The following is a 13,401-nucleotide window of genomic DNA, read 5'->3' as shown; positions in this document are numbered from 1 at the left end:
TCAGATATTCGCCATGGTGAGAGCCCCCATCAATCCGTGAGGAGGGATTGGAAATGGTGTAATTACCCACACCACAAGAGCCCAATACTGTAAATTGCTGGGTTGCCCCAGGACTTGGGGATAAAACAACCGTCCAGAATCATGAATGTCACACGGAATGACATGTCCTTCTAAGATTGGCCGTGCTTTGTCATCCGAACTCGTGACTGGTCAGCAGGGAATCCGACCTGGCCAACTAGTGATATTGACCCGCGTATTGAGTGGTCTATAACGACTGGAACCCCGGATTTCTTAACGCCACCTTCTTCCTGTTGCTGGACAATTAATTAACAACATTTTTTTTTAAAAAAAAAGGTCACATAACCAGTAGAAATAAAATATTACTTATTTTTAATTTTAAGTGATGTAATTTAATTGATTAAATTTTAGATTTATTTTTTAAAAATTATCAATTTAAAAATTATAAATTTTAAAATTATTGAAAAAATTACTAAAAACTTATTTAGTTTTTAATTTTAAAATCTCATAAAATTAATCAAATACACGCAAATAAAAAACTTCTATTATTAAAATAAAAAAATAAAAACTTTATTTTGACATTGCAAGTTCTTACAAGAGAGAACCATGTATAGTTCTCCCAAAGCATTTGGTTAGTACTAAAATGGGAACCGACCCAAAGGACTAGGCAAGAAATTTATTTATCCAACAATTTTTTTTGTTTTTTTTTGTTTTTGGAGATAAACTTCTAAAAACATATAAAATTAAATTGGTGCGAATTATTTCCAAATAACCGTCTCAAAACATTTAAGACGAGCTCTTGAAAAATCCAAAGGAACATTAAAGAGTAACCTCTATCATTTTTGCATGTTCAAAAGAGGAAATTTATTTACCCAACAATTTTTTTTCGCATCCATAAATATAAAAACATCCTTCTTACTTTTTATGTGACCAGGATCGTAATTAATTCCATTTCTAAATGGATTTTAACCTAATTGGGCGCTAGTTGCCCATGTGAATTGTTGACTAAGGTGGTAAGAATATACTAGCTGTGAGACTTGGATCTTGTAATCTTGATTGTTTAACTCAAATACCAAGACACTCGGTTGTTAATTCTAAGGGATAGGCAGGAAGTTAAGGAGTTTTTTTTTTTTTAATAAAAAATGATGACTTATAACAAACGAAAAGGAAATTATTCTAATTAATTTAATATTAAAGGATGCATTTTAAGATCTTCAAGAGAAAAAAACTTAATATTAATCTACCTATAAAATAGTTTGAATATATCTTTATTTTATTAGAAAAAGAATGAAACTTGATTTTATCACATTTGGCATCATAAATCATAGATGTTGATGTTATCGGCAAATACTAATAAACGAAACACATACGCAGCAAAAACGAAGAAACAAAACAAATCCCACTCGCACGCACCCGCAGTAACTACTTCTATGGTTCTTCCTTTCTTTTTGTCGACGAGAAACCCAACAATTAAACCAACCCAAACTTTTTTAGATTTCCTTTTCATTTCTTACAAAACCCAAAAGAATAAATAAATAAAACCCACTTTAATTATTTTTTTGTATGCATTCAAAGACCCAAACTTCTTTCTTTCAGCTCCATTTATAGATCAAAACAAGCAAAACCCACAAAAAAAATTCCCCACCTTTTAATAAAAAATGGTGCTAAAGAGACTATCTTTGAGTCTCTTTTTAGGGTTTTTGTTAACTTCTTTGATAGTACCAAGCTCTATAGCTAGATTTGTTGTTGAAAAAAACAGTTTGAGGATTACATCACCAGATAAAATAAAGGGTACTTATGATAGTGCAATTGGGAATTTCGGGATACCACAATATGGAGGTAGTATGGCAGGTGCTGTTGTGTATCCAAAAGATAATAAAAAGGGTTGCAAAGAGTTTGATGGATTTGGGATTTCGTTTCAGTCGAAGCCTGGTGCTTTACCCACTTTTGTTTTGGTGGATCGTGGAGGTATGTACCCTTTTGATATTTTTGGACAATTTTCTTTTTTTCCTTCGTGTGTGGCTGGTCTAGGTTTGCTTGATTGGAGAGACACCTTTTTGTTTTTTAGGTTAATTTGATTGGTTTTTGTAAGATTTGTGGTGTTTTTGTTTGGTGTGGGTTGATTGCGAGGTGCCCTTTTGTTATTTTTATCAACTTATGTCTTTTTCTTTCTTATTTATTTATTGCTTAATTTGACTACTGTTCTGATGTTTTGGGTCGTTTGTGGTTGATTGGGGAGCTACCCTCCTTTGGTTTCTGGTTTATTTGAGGGTTTTCTTCTTTAGGTTGTTGAGAAGGCGTCCCATGTTTGATTGGGATCATTTGCTTATTTTAGCTACCTTTATTAAGTATAGAGAGATTCAAGGAGGTTTCCGTTTGTTTCAGATCAACTTGCTGAAATTTTAGCTCTTTTTAATCAGTGTGTGAGGTAACTATACTGCCGTTGTAAGAAAATTCTTATCTGGTTGGTTTGTTTGGATGATAGATGGCACCGGATTGATTTTATTTTACTTTATTTTATTTTAGCTCCTTTTAGGCATTTTGCACAGCATACCAATTGGCTCCTGGTACCATTGTGTTGGGAATTATTGTATTGTTTTGAATGTTGTGATTATTTACTTCTTGGGGGGGTGGGGGGCCAAGCTACAGAAGTCTGAAGATGTTGCAGATTAATTATCCCATGGTATTAACGCTATTTATGATGAATATGCTGTTAATTAATCAGCATTCATTGAGATGTGGGTTTTGTTGGATTTGGGACTTCCTCCTGTTGAACTACTTTCCTTTGAGATTACCAACATAGTTCTCATGCTAAATCTATAATTGGTTCATTTGATTGCTTTTCAGATTGCTTCTTTGCTTTGAAGGTCTGGAATGCCCAGAAGGTTGGGGCTTCTGCAGTGCTTGTTGCGGATGACATGGAGGAAGCATTAATAACCATGGACACACCTGAAGAGGATGTTTCATCTGCAAAATACATTGAGAACATAACAATACCATCTGCTCTTATTGAGAAAAGTTTTGGTGAAACATTAAAGAAATCACTTAGCAACGGGGATATGGTCAATGTGAATCTTGATTGGAGAGAAGCTGTTCCACACCCGGATGATCGTGTGGAGTATGAGCTATGGACCACCAGCAATGATGAATGTGGGGTTAAGTGTGATATGTTGATGGAATTCGTGAAGGATTTTAGGGGCGCAGCACAGATCCTTGAGAAAGGTGGTTACACTCAGTTTACACCCCACTATATTACCTGGTACTGTCCTCAAGCATTCACCTTGAGCAGGCAGTGCAAGTCACAGTGCATAAATCATGGAACATATTGTGCTCCTGATCCTGAACAAGACTTCAGCTCAGGTTATGATGGGAAAGATGTTGTTCTTGAAAATTTAAGACAACTATGTGTTTTTAAAGTTGCAAATGAGACCAAAAAACCTTGGGTGTGGTGGAATTATGTAACTGATTTTCAAATCAGATGTCCTATGAAAGAGAAAAGGTACAACAAAGAATGTGCTGATGCTGTCATCAAATCTCTTGGTAAATATTTCATAACTTCTTATTTTAAGTATACTATCAATCAAACTAGAAAATGGGAAAAACAAGAGTTTTGAATGCGTTGAATGTTCCATGCTGTTCACATGTCATTGCTCCAGGGCTCGATGCTAAGAAAATTGATAAGTGTATGGGAGACCCAAATGCTGACTCTGACAATCCTGTTCTGAAAGAAGAGCAAAATGCCCAGGTAATTGTCTGTTATTCTTATTCTTCAGTTTAACACAACACTTTAAATCTGCAAGTTTGGATGCTTGTGCTTGTCTGCAATCATAGTAATCTCTGATATCAGTTCAACCATGTATAGCTGCTTGACAAAGACTTTCATGTAGGTTGGAAAAGGATCGAGGGGTGATGTAACCATATTGCCCACCCTTGTTGTCAACAATCGTCAATATCGAGGTCTGCTATTGCCAGCTTGTATATTGGATGAAAAGTTACATTAGGGTATTTATTTACTTTTCTTTTTAAAAAACATGTGCTTACAGGAAAGTTGGAGAAAGGTGCTGTTCTAAAGGCCATATGCTCTGGTTTTGAGGAAACAACAGAGCCAGCAGTTTGTTTGAGTGGTGGTAAGTTTACTTATGCTATTTATCATGATTGCCCTTTGTTCTGAGGCCATCATCTGATGAAATGATGGACGACCCTGACTAAGTGGATTTGAGTGCTTGGTATTGTGACCGGCCACTGAAAGCATCGTAGGCCTCAAACCATGTTACATTTTAGATCGCTGGTCGAATACCGACTTACTGAGACTAACATCTAGTACTGGCTGCCTTGGGTGACTTGTGTGCTCATAAATAGTTCATGATCGGGGAATGTTGTTGATGCAGATGTGGAGACCAATGAGTGCTTGGACAATAATGGGGGTTGCTGGCAAGATAAAACAGCCAACATCACAGCCTGCAGGGTATGAATTAAAACTTGCTGCGAGATGCTGCTCTCTGGCTTTTGTTCTCTTTAGGTCCTTTAGACAATTGCTTTTATCAATGCAGGACACATTTCGTGGGAGAGTATGTGAGTGCCCTCTTGTCGATGGTGTGCAGTTCAAAGGAGATGGTTACAGCCACTGTGAAGGTGAGTTTGTCCTTTATTTAAATCAGCATAAACTTATGAAAAATGTAATAATATAGCTGTCCATTCATTTCAGCAAATCCTGGATGTCCTGCTGATGATTATAAATAAATGTCTGAAAGAAATTATTTTATGGACAATTGTGGGCTTTTATTAGGGGGGAAAAAAACCTACAGTACTGATTATATTCATATTCAGTATAATTGCAAGACTGTGCCATAAAGAAAATTTAGTTCCATGAATGGCACATGAATCTGACCTATACTCGAGAGACATGTGTTGTATGAGGGTTTGTAGGTGGAAGGTGGGTTGACTGGGCGGGAATGTTCCAAACCTAGTCAACTGGAATCAAATGTGTGAGTTGCTTTCTTTCATTTTAATCGTTTTGGGCTGCAGTGGAGTGGGCGGGGGAGCATGGTTTCCAATAGCTGTTCTAGCCATCCCTTGCAAATAACTCAAGTAGGATTTGATCCTAGGTTCTGGGCTTAACAGCAATAGATTTACTGCCTAAGCTATGTAGCTTTACAGCTGGTGTGTTCTGACCCAAGGTTTGGTGGATCTTACTCTGTTGATCATGCTTCAATATCAACTGTACCTTTTGAGGATTCATACTTGACGTTTGACTCCCAGATGTTAGTATTAGATGTGTTTGCGCACACGATAAGAGGCAACTTATCTTATTTCCTAATTTAATCTTTTTGTTATACTTTTGTACCATCTTAAAATGTGCTATGCTTTAAAGTGACTATATTGTTTTGCAGTGAGTGGGTCTGGGAGGTGCAAGATAAACAATGGAGGCTGTTGGCACGAATCTCGGGATGGACACGCCTTCTCTGCTTGTCTGGTTAGTGATCACCATGTTTCTCAAATTGTTATTCTCCAGTAAATTTATTCATTCCACTTTCTAATTTTTACTGTGGACAGGATGTTGATGGTGGTAAGTGCCAGTGTCCTCCAGGATTTAAAGGTGATGGTGTGAAAAGTTGTGTAGGTAAGATGTTCCTCCCTTGCCTTCCTTGATATCCTGCTTTTATCAGGATGGAGAACTTGATTCATTTTGAAAGGAAATTTAATGGCCATGCATGTGAATTGAGTCTACTGAGAATGTTATGGTGCCTGAGGTGTAAATCACAAACAGAACAACAGGTCATATTTGGTTGAGAAATAGAGCATAATTGTTAGGTTTTGAGGACATACAGCCATTTACAAAAAGACCGAGTCACTGTCTCATCCCCACCCCTGCCTACCAACAAAAGGTCATACTTTAAGCATTCAGAACTAGCTCCAGCTGCCCCCTTGTCTCCACGAATGCTACATGACAAACTCAGCTCTTCCACCTTGCTTCAACAGGCACTTGATTGATCCTTGTTGGCTCTTTTCATGCTGCTTTGAAGTTAGAGATTGTCACTTCATTCTGTACACTTCCAATGTTAGGCCTTTTCTCTTTTCCCTCGTGGTACTACTTGGTTATTGGTTATCCAGGTGCACCTAGTACTTGCCCTTGTGGGTTGGTTATTGTTGATTCATGCATGATTTTTCAGGCACAATTCCACGCAGGTCAAATCTAAGCTGCAGTTGTCTAAATCCCTTGCATTAAGTACATCTATGCTACCCCAAGCGGTGGGTTCATGCTTATAAATAACCTTTATTGGATAAATCAAATGTTTTAATTTCTAAAATTTATCTGTGCTTAGGCCATCAGGATACTTCAGTTATACTGATTTGCTTGTAACAATATTTTGAGTATCCACCTCTTGCCAAGTCAAAATTGTTTTGAGTTTTCTCCTTGACTACAGCTGAAACTGAAATCCTGCCAGAGAAATCTGTATGTTTGCCAATGCTGCTGCTTAATATTTTGTTTCTTCTACTAATGTTTGACTGTACAGATGTTGATGAGTGCAAAGAGAGAAAAGCCTGTCAGTGCCCTGCATGTAGTTGTAAAAATACTTGGGGAAGCTATGAATGCTCTTGTAGTGGGGATCTTCTTTATATCAGAGACCATGATACCTGCATAAGTGAGTTAGAAATTGTACCTTCTTTGTTTTTTTATGCGATAATGTGGTCCTTGTTTTGATGCCCCCCCACCTCCCCCAATGATCAATATCAGGTAAGAGCGGCACTGAAGTGAGATCAGCATGGGCTGCAGTTTGGGTCATTTTGTTAGGCCTGGCGATGGCTGGTGGCGGAGGATATCTTATCTACAAATATAGATTGAGGGTAAGCATGGTGCCCATTATTTTTTCCTTTTTAAAACCATACCTTTGGTTAAGTTTTACCTTGCTTTTTGCTCACTTCAGACATCTGTCTATTACACAAACATTAAGAATAGTGGTGGTCTCTCTATAGTAAAAATCTCTATTCAGCTTTTTAGATCCACTATCTGAAGCAATGGCGGTATTGTGGGCTTGCAACCTAGTGGTGGTTGTTTTAAGCCCCAGGAAGGCTAGACCAGCTATTTATGCAAAAATGAAGAAGAATAGGATGATCTGCAAAGTTTCTTTCAAATACACTGCTTTAGTCGGGCCATCTACAACTGTTTTTAGGATCTCTTGTGAAGCAGTTTATACCTCATTTCTTTAGAACTTCCTTCAGTGTTGGCATAGCTGGAAATTTTGGAAATGATGGAAAGCACGTTATGGTAATTATGTTTACCACTTGTGGCGAATTTAGTTTAAATTGTCATTACTATGGGATAGATAGCTGCATATGGGTTAGCTATGCCTGAATACTCAAAGCCAATCAAATCGAATCTATGGGCAGACTGAAGCTTCTGGGTTTTGGTTAGAAAACGTCAAGCAGCCAGATCAATTAGAATAGACATATATGAGTCTGGATTGCTCTTGACATGTATCTTAGAAGTTCCATGGATATCTCATCACTGTACTTGCGTTGAGTTTGATTTGCTTACTCTTATCTTTTTTTTCTTCTTCTTTTGCTTTGGCAGTCATACATGGATTCAGAGATAAGAGCTATAATGGCACAGTACATGCCTCTGGACAGTCAAGCAGAAGTTCCAAATCATGTCCATGACGAGCGGACTTGAAGAAAACTGTCCTCTGGCACAATGCATGCCTCATTTGAAGGTTGCTAGTAACAGCAGTGTTGAAGTTGTTCTACGATTGCCCTTTATCCTTTCAACGATTTTCAGCTTGGATTTTACACCTGTAATGTACATGGACAATAAAAAGTGCAGATTAAAATTGTACTTCGTTTGTTAGGACTGTAAAATCTTACACTTGAAGTAAGGATTGGATCTGGGGCAGATAGCAAGGGATTTGGCTGTAATGTCCAAGAATTTCCGTTCCCGTCCCTTTATTTTTACATAATTTATGATTACCCTGTAACTGGTCCATCCCTTTTAGACAGGCTGACCCTTTTTGCCGTTATATTTATTTAAATTTAAGTAGGTTTGACGCTTTCATTTGCACGGACGATCAAATTTATGTTGGAAATACTGTTGCCTTGTTCCAATGCGGGTAAAGGTAAAGCCGCTATTGCCACTTCTTGATTTATATCTGCTCGTTATCTTTTCTCCTTCCCTTGTTACTTTCAGTCACGCAAATGGCACGTTGCAACTTCGAAAGTGTGTTATTTACATGAGAAGAAACCATGGACATTATCCGGTGGCTTGTTATTTATTTATGATGTGGATGATCAATGTTCAATGATGTGTAGGCCTTCCCCTTGTCCGTTCGTTGGAAGCCCCAACGGGCTCTGCCTGGTCTGGCCACAAGCTTCTTAATTTTTGACCAGAAAGTGTTAGCAGTTAGCCTCTGGACTTCGTTGTGGGTAACTGATCAAAATTCACCTGCAGTTTATGTAGACAAATCTCATAATCAAGCTACTCATGTTTTTCTAAAAACCTAAAATAATCTGTCAACGAACCCGTGAATTTGACAGAAGGATCATCTGGCAAGCTGCTTTCTTTAGCTGCTACGTTAAATCAAACAAAAGCTAGGTGGGAATAATTTCTAGCGAGAAGAGAGAAGGGAGAAAGGGGAAAATAAAAGTTGATCATGACCAGGAGCATTCATATTGGGATTTTATCCATTTCACTTCTTTTATATTGTTGAAGTGCTGCCTTGTCCTGAAGAGAGAGATGGCTCCTAATTTCTGGCTGTTCACCTTGAGCCTCTTCTATTGAGCCGAGAGCTTAACAGTTAGCCATCGAAAATATTCTTTCCTGCAGATTTTCTAAGGAAATTCATTATGGTTGTATAAAAAAGAATGCACGTTCCTTTATTCTATGCAAATTCCTTATTTTTCATCTCCAAGGAAGATCAAAACATCAGTTGAATATACGTACTGACAAATAAGCAAACACAGATCAGCAAATTCTTTTGTTTGTTTAGATATTACTAAAAAGCTAAGCGACCAGCTAAAAATTAATGACTGTTGGATAACCAAGTTCGTGTATATTCTTATGAACGAACTTTTATATTCAAGTATAGAATCTGCTCGAATAATGTCCATCATGTCAAGATGTCTACATGAAAGAATTTTTCACGACGATCACACCTCGTGAATTAATTTTATAAGAGGACCTTTTCTATACTCAGAATAAAACCATTACAAAGTGGCAATGACTTTATTTTAATCTCATCTATTAACAGATATAATCAAAAGCACCACCCTCCTCTTAACTTCTTCTATCGTCATGGTGCGGTAACCTTCAGATGATCAAGACCGATGTCCATCCCGTTGTAAGCGATAGGCGCGTACATCCACATGTCCTCAGAGCTTAGCAGCTGCAGGATTTAAAACAAGAAAATGACAAATTTAAAACAAGCACCATTAGATAATAATTTTTCTTATAAAGAAGGATGTTAATTTGTTCTGACCTTAATTTGGAGTTGCAAAAACTTCACATACTGGACAGCTTCTTCAAGCATTGTGCTAATGTCAACCTGCCATATCAGTAAACCAATCTTGAGAATTTTGCAGATCACAAAATTTATTGATTGATAATATACAGATATGATGCCGTGAGATGTACTTCATACCTTTGTTCCGTTGGGGACAAGGTTTTGTAGAATTCTCAGCCTCTCATTTATTCTTTCTCTTCTTTTCTGCAAGACACAAAGGAAGATTTATCAACCACTGTTTCTTCAAATCTAGTAATTGAAATGCTGTGCAAAAGCATTGAAAGGGGTAGTCACCCTTGCATAGAGGCTCTGGGGATCAGTGGCTGCCCCCCTGCTGGCTCTTGTTTTGCCACTTGAGTTGAGAGTTGCAGTCCCTTTCGAGCTCAAACTTGAACTCGCTCCTCTATTGAGCTCATGAGAGGCATTGGATTCATCCTCTGAGCAGCAACCGCTTGAGGCAGGCCCATTAAGGCCAGCATCACTTCCTTCATCATTGTTGCTAGTCGAGGCAACCTTCTGGCTCTTCTTTGAACTTGCATTCCTCTTGTTCTTTTGAGCCTAAATCATTACAATCAAAATAAGACAGTGCCTCGAAAACCAAAACCTTTTCTATATGCTCTACAGCAGAAAATAGAACTCCATCCAGTGCAAATGTAGCAGATTCTAAGAAGGTAAATGCTGGTTATTGTACTTACATCTCCTGAATTTCGTGATCTTTTCTTAGAAATCTGAGGTGGGTTGCTGTTTTTGTCTTCCAGGGGTAGTTCAGAAGCTGGCATCTCTGGTTCTCTCTTGGCCCGAAAATCGTTTTCAGGAAGAGCAGCTACAGTCTGGTTTCCACCAGGCTCCTCATTGCTATTACTCATTTCTTGGTTTGAGCAGTCATCGCCTTCAACGAGATATGAGTCTCCCATGCAAAAATCCATTGACATTGAGCTATTATTGATAGCCAAAATTGGATGAGAATCACTCATGTAGTAGCTATCTTGGCTTGTGTTGGGAAAAAGAATGCCACTACCACCACTATAACTACTACTCCCTTGTGAAAAATGGTGCAAGTTAATATTAGCAAAATCCAAAGAATAAAATGAACATTCATTAGCCCCTTCCATGTCCGTTGTTGGTTCGTGGTTAGGCCAGAAACTAGATGGAACTCCGAAGTTTGAACTTGAATCAACCTGATTAGGAGGACAGTTACCAAGCAACTGTGCCATGAAATCAGCCTCCTCACTAGTGTACATTCCACCAAGAGAACTCCACTCTCCCTCTGCCATAGATCCAATAGACTCCATCTCTTTTTCTTGGTTTTTTTTTTGGGTAGCCTAATAGAGAAAGGGTCTTTTGTGTTTTTGACTGAACTGTTAGAAGCTAGATTAGCACGGTGCTTGAAAGGAAACAAGATTAAGATGGCATATTTATACCCAGCATCAATGAAGAATGTTGAGACATACATTGACTTCACTTGTGTAAACATGCCTGAATTCATTATTATAAATTATTAGTATATGAAAGGGTCTCAATTCTCTGTAACCAATTGGGACCAGTCCGTAATGGGGCCCCAGTACAACTCATCTGTAGGACCTAAATCAAGCAATGATGGAACTAAAATATTCAGCAACCCTTCATTAACACCCTAATCTTAAACTTAAAGGACACATGAAGAGAATGATTGTAAGCCTTAAAAAGTTGTTTAAGGGACTTTACTGTGTTTCTGTTTAGGATAACTGTATAATTATTTTAGGATGCAGGTTGAGAAAAAGTGAGATTTGGTAGGGGATGAATAAAGAGAATCACACCTGGCAATAGATAGACGTGGGAGGTGCTTGTTGAATATGATAATAAAAAAAAAGAATTTTGTTAAAGAGGATGAAAAGGACAGGGATAAAGGACGGCTAAATGTCGTGAAGGGATGAGACTTAACATTCTGATCAAAACTAATTGGAACCAGACAATATATCGGTTTAATGGATTCTCTGTCTCCTCCATTCTAGCTACCAGGTGCTCCTTGAACATAGAATCTGTTTCTCTCTATTAAGAACCTAATCCTAATCAACTCTTAAACATGACATCAGTCTGTCAACAAATGCAAACAAGATTTCCTTGATCATTTCATTTCTATGGGGCTTGTTTAAATGTTCTAACTTTACATCATGCGATATCAACATAGGACGTCGATATACTATGTACTTAAGGCAATATATATACATGATGTTGTTTATCCTTCTGATTGTAACATGGTACTGGGATTAATTAATTTTAACCTTCTGTATTTTTTGGTCTGCTTTGAATTCGCACAAGTCTTCTACCTAGGTCAGTATAGAGTAACGAATTCCGGCATTCAAAGCAGTGAACTGATTCTTAACCTGTGTGGTTTTGCGTGCATGGTTTCCAAGTCAAAGACATTAATGCTCGCATCCCGTTTGTAATTTCCAAAGTAGAAAATTACTTTTAATTGTGAGCACATTCCGCAGATTGCAGAGCCATGTTGTGTAAGAAAAAAAAAAAATGAGTCCACACCCCATGAGCTGCGAGATAAGAAAATAACATTAAGAAAGATTGGGAACAAAACCCAAAAAATTTCCATACTTCTACAAAGACCACATAAAACGTTACTATATTATATTGTAGTGAATACGTTTCACTTTGAACTAATGATCACCGTGTGAGTAATGAAGAAAAACCAAGGTCCGTAATGCCATATCCCAAAGTCCTAGAGCTACCTCAGAATCCGGCGATCCTTATGCTTTATGGAACGCGTAAATCAAGCATTCTCAAAAGAAAGCTCAGAGGAAATTTTGATGAGTATTTTCATATTACTTACTCCACATTTTTAAAATATGGCGCCGGCCATTGCACGATCTCATGTAGGGGTGATGTTACCTTGTTTTGCTGAAGTATTAGTTGTACAGGAATAAAATCTTTGCTTTGCAAAAATATTGGAGAAACTCTTGTAAAACCGATGTTGTTCTACACAGCAGAATGAGAATATTACATTTAAAATTGCTGTTTCTAATATAGAATGAGGGGTGTAAACGTTTAAAATCTTGGTTTCTTGATTCTTAGCTGGCCTGCACGACCCCTTCAGAATGAGATAGAGTTCAGCATTTCTTGGTGGCTGGCATATGGTGCATGACCCTTTGCATTAAAAGAACCCCATGAAGAGACACTTCAACATTGCAATTACAAACATTCTTGTTAAAACGAGTAACAGAAAGACTTCACTCCCAAGTATAGAGATGATTTCGACGGACAGACGTCTGAGAGGATTGAAATCAAGTAGCTAGGGTTTTCAATGCTAAACGAATTCAGTAATTATTTCTTGTTTGTCGAAACCAGTTCATTGGTTTTAAGACTTGAATGAAATTAAGTTCATCGAGCGTAATTGCAAGTCGAGAATTAAAACAATATAAATCCAAGAGAATAACTTTGTGGTTGCTACTGGGAGCTTCCAGAGACTCCACTTGCATTGAAAGTCTCCTGATGGATTTTTTCCAACCATGACATTGTTTTCTTTTTTTCTCTCTCTTTTTTTAATTTTTTTAAATCAAGATGTGCGTGTATTGTTTAGCTTTTGTATGCTAATATTAATTATTATTATTTTTCAATTGAATTTTATATAAATTATGGGTACTTTAGATGAATGCTTTCACGAAAAAAAGTTCTTCGTGATCTGACAATATCTTACAACAATATTCTCACAATTTTACAGTACCGGTCGGAAAGCTAGCAGGCATGCATGAAAAAAAATAATCTCTTGATCGATACGCCAAATCATTGTAGAAAAAACCGGCCTTACGTGCAAATTAACAATCAAATCAGGGTGTAATAAAACCACATGCTGCTTATTGATGGGGAAAACGACAGCTCCCATTAATAGTCAGTACTATCA

General features: G+C 37.5%; 2 protein-coding genes across 3 annotated transcripts; one reads left to right on the top strand and one right to left on the bottom strand.

Moving 5' to 3' along the window:
- The first annotated feature begins 1,353 nt into the window (after positions 1–1,353).
- On the top strand, positions 1,354–8,071 carry LOC105109045 (vacuolar-sorting receptor 3). Its single transcript, XM_011003635.1, has 12 exons — positions 1,354–1,986; positions 2,866–3,558; positions 3,675–3,763; positions 3,906–3,975; positions 4,062–4,145; positions 4,407–4,483; positions 4,569–4,650; positions 5,409–5,491; positions 5,572–5,638; positions 6,534–6,662; positions 6,755–6,864; positions 7,592–8,071. Exons 1-12 carry the CDS (start codon positions 1,677–1,679, stop codon positions 7,688–7,690), a joined length of 1,893 nt encoding a protein of 630 aa, XP_011001937.1. The 5' UTR covers positions 1,354–1,676; the 3' UTR covers positions 7,691–8,071.
- Positions 8,072–9,103: 1,032 nt separating this feature from the next.
- LOC105109033 (basic helix-loop-helix (bHLH) DNA-binding superfamily protein) lies at positions 9,104–10,894 on the bottom strand. Of its 2 annotated transcripts, XM_011003615.1 has the most exons (5): positions 10,208–10,894; positions 9,807–10,070; positions 9,651–9,716; positions 9,489–9,554; positions 9,104–9,395 (listed from the first exon to the last, which is right to left on the bottom strand). In XM_011003615.1, exons 1-5 carry the CDS (start codon positions 10,802–10,804, stop codon positions 9,303–9,305), a joined length of 1,086 nt encoding a protein of 361 aa, XP_011001917.1. In that variant the 5' UTR covers positions 10,805–10,894; the 3' UTR covers positions 9,104–9,302. The 2 variants fall into 2 exon arrangements, with proteins under 2 accessions (XP_011001917.1, XP_011001925.1); XM_011003623.1 differs by lacking the exon at positions 9,104–9,395 and having other exon boundaries at positions 9,428–9,554.
- Between the last annotated feature and the right edge of the window lie 2,507 nt (positions 10,895–13,401).

Source organism: Populus euphratica, unplaced genomic scaffold (assembly GCF_000495115.2).
Source record: "Populus euphratica unplaced genomic scaffold, PopEup_1.0 scaffold3.1, whole genome shotgun sequence".
NCBI lineage: Eukaryota > Viridiplantae > Streptophyta > Magnoliopsida > Malpighiales > Salicaceae > Populus > Populus euphratica.
The sequence above is the reverse complement of the archived record's forward strand: the minus strand, read 5'-3'. Positions and strand labels throughout refer to the sequence as shown.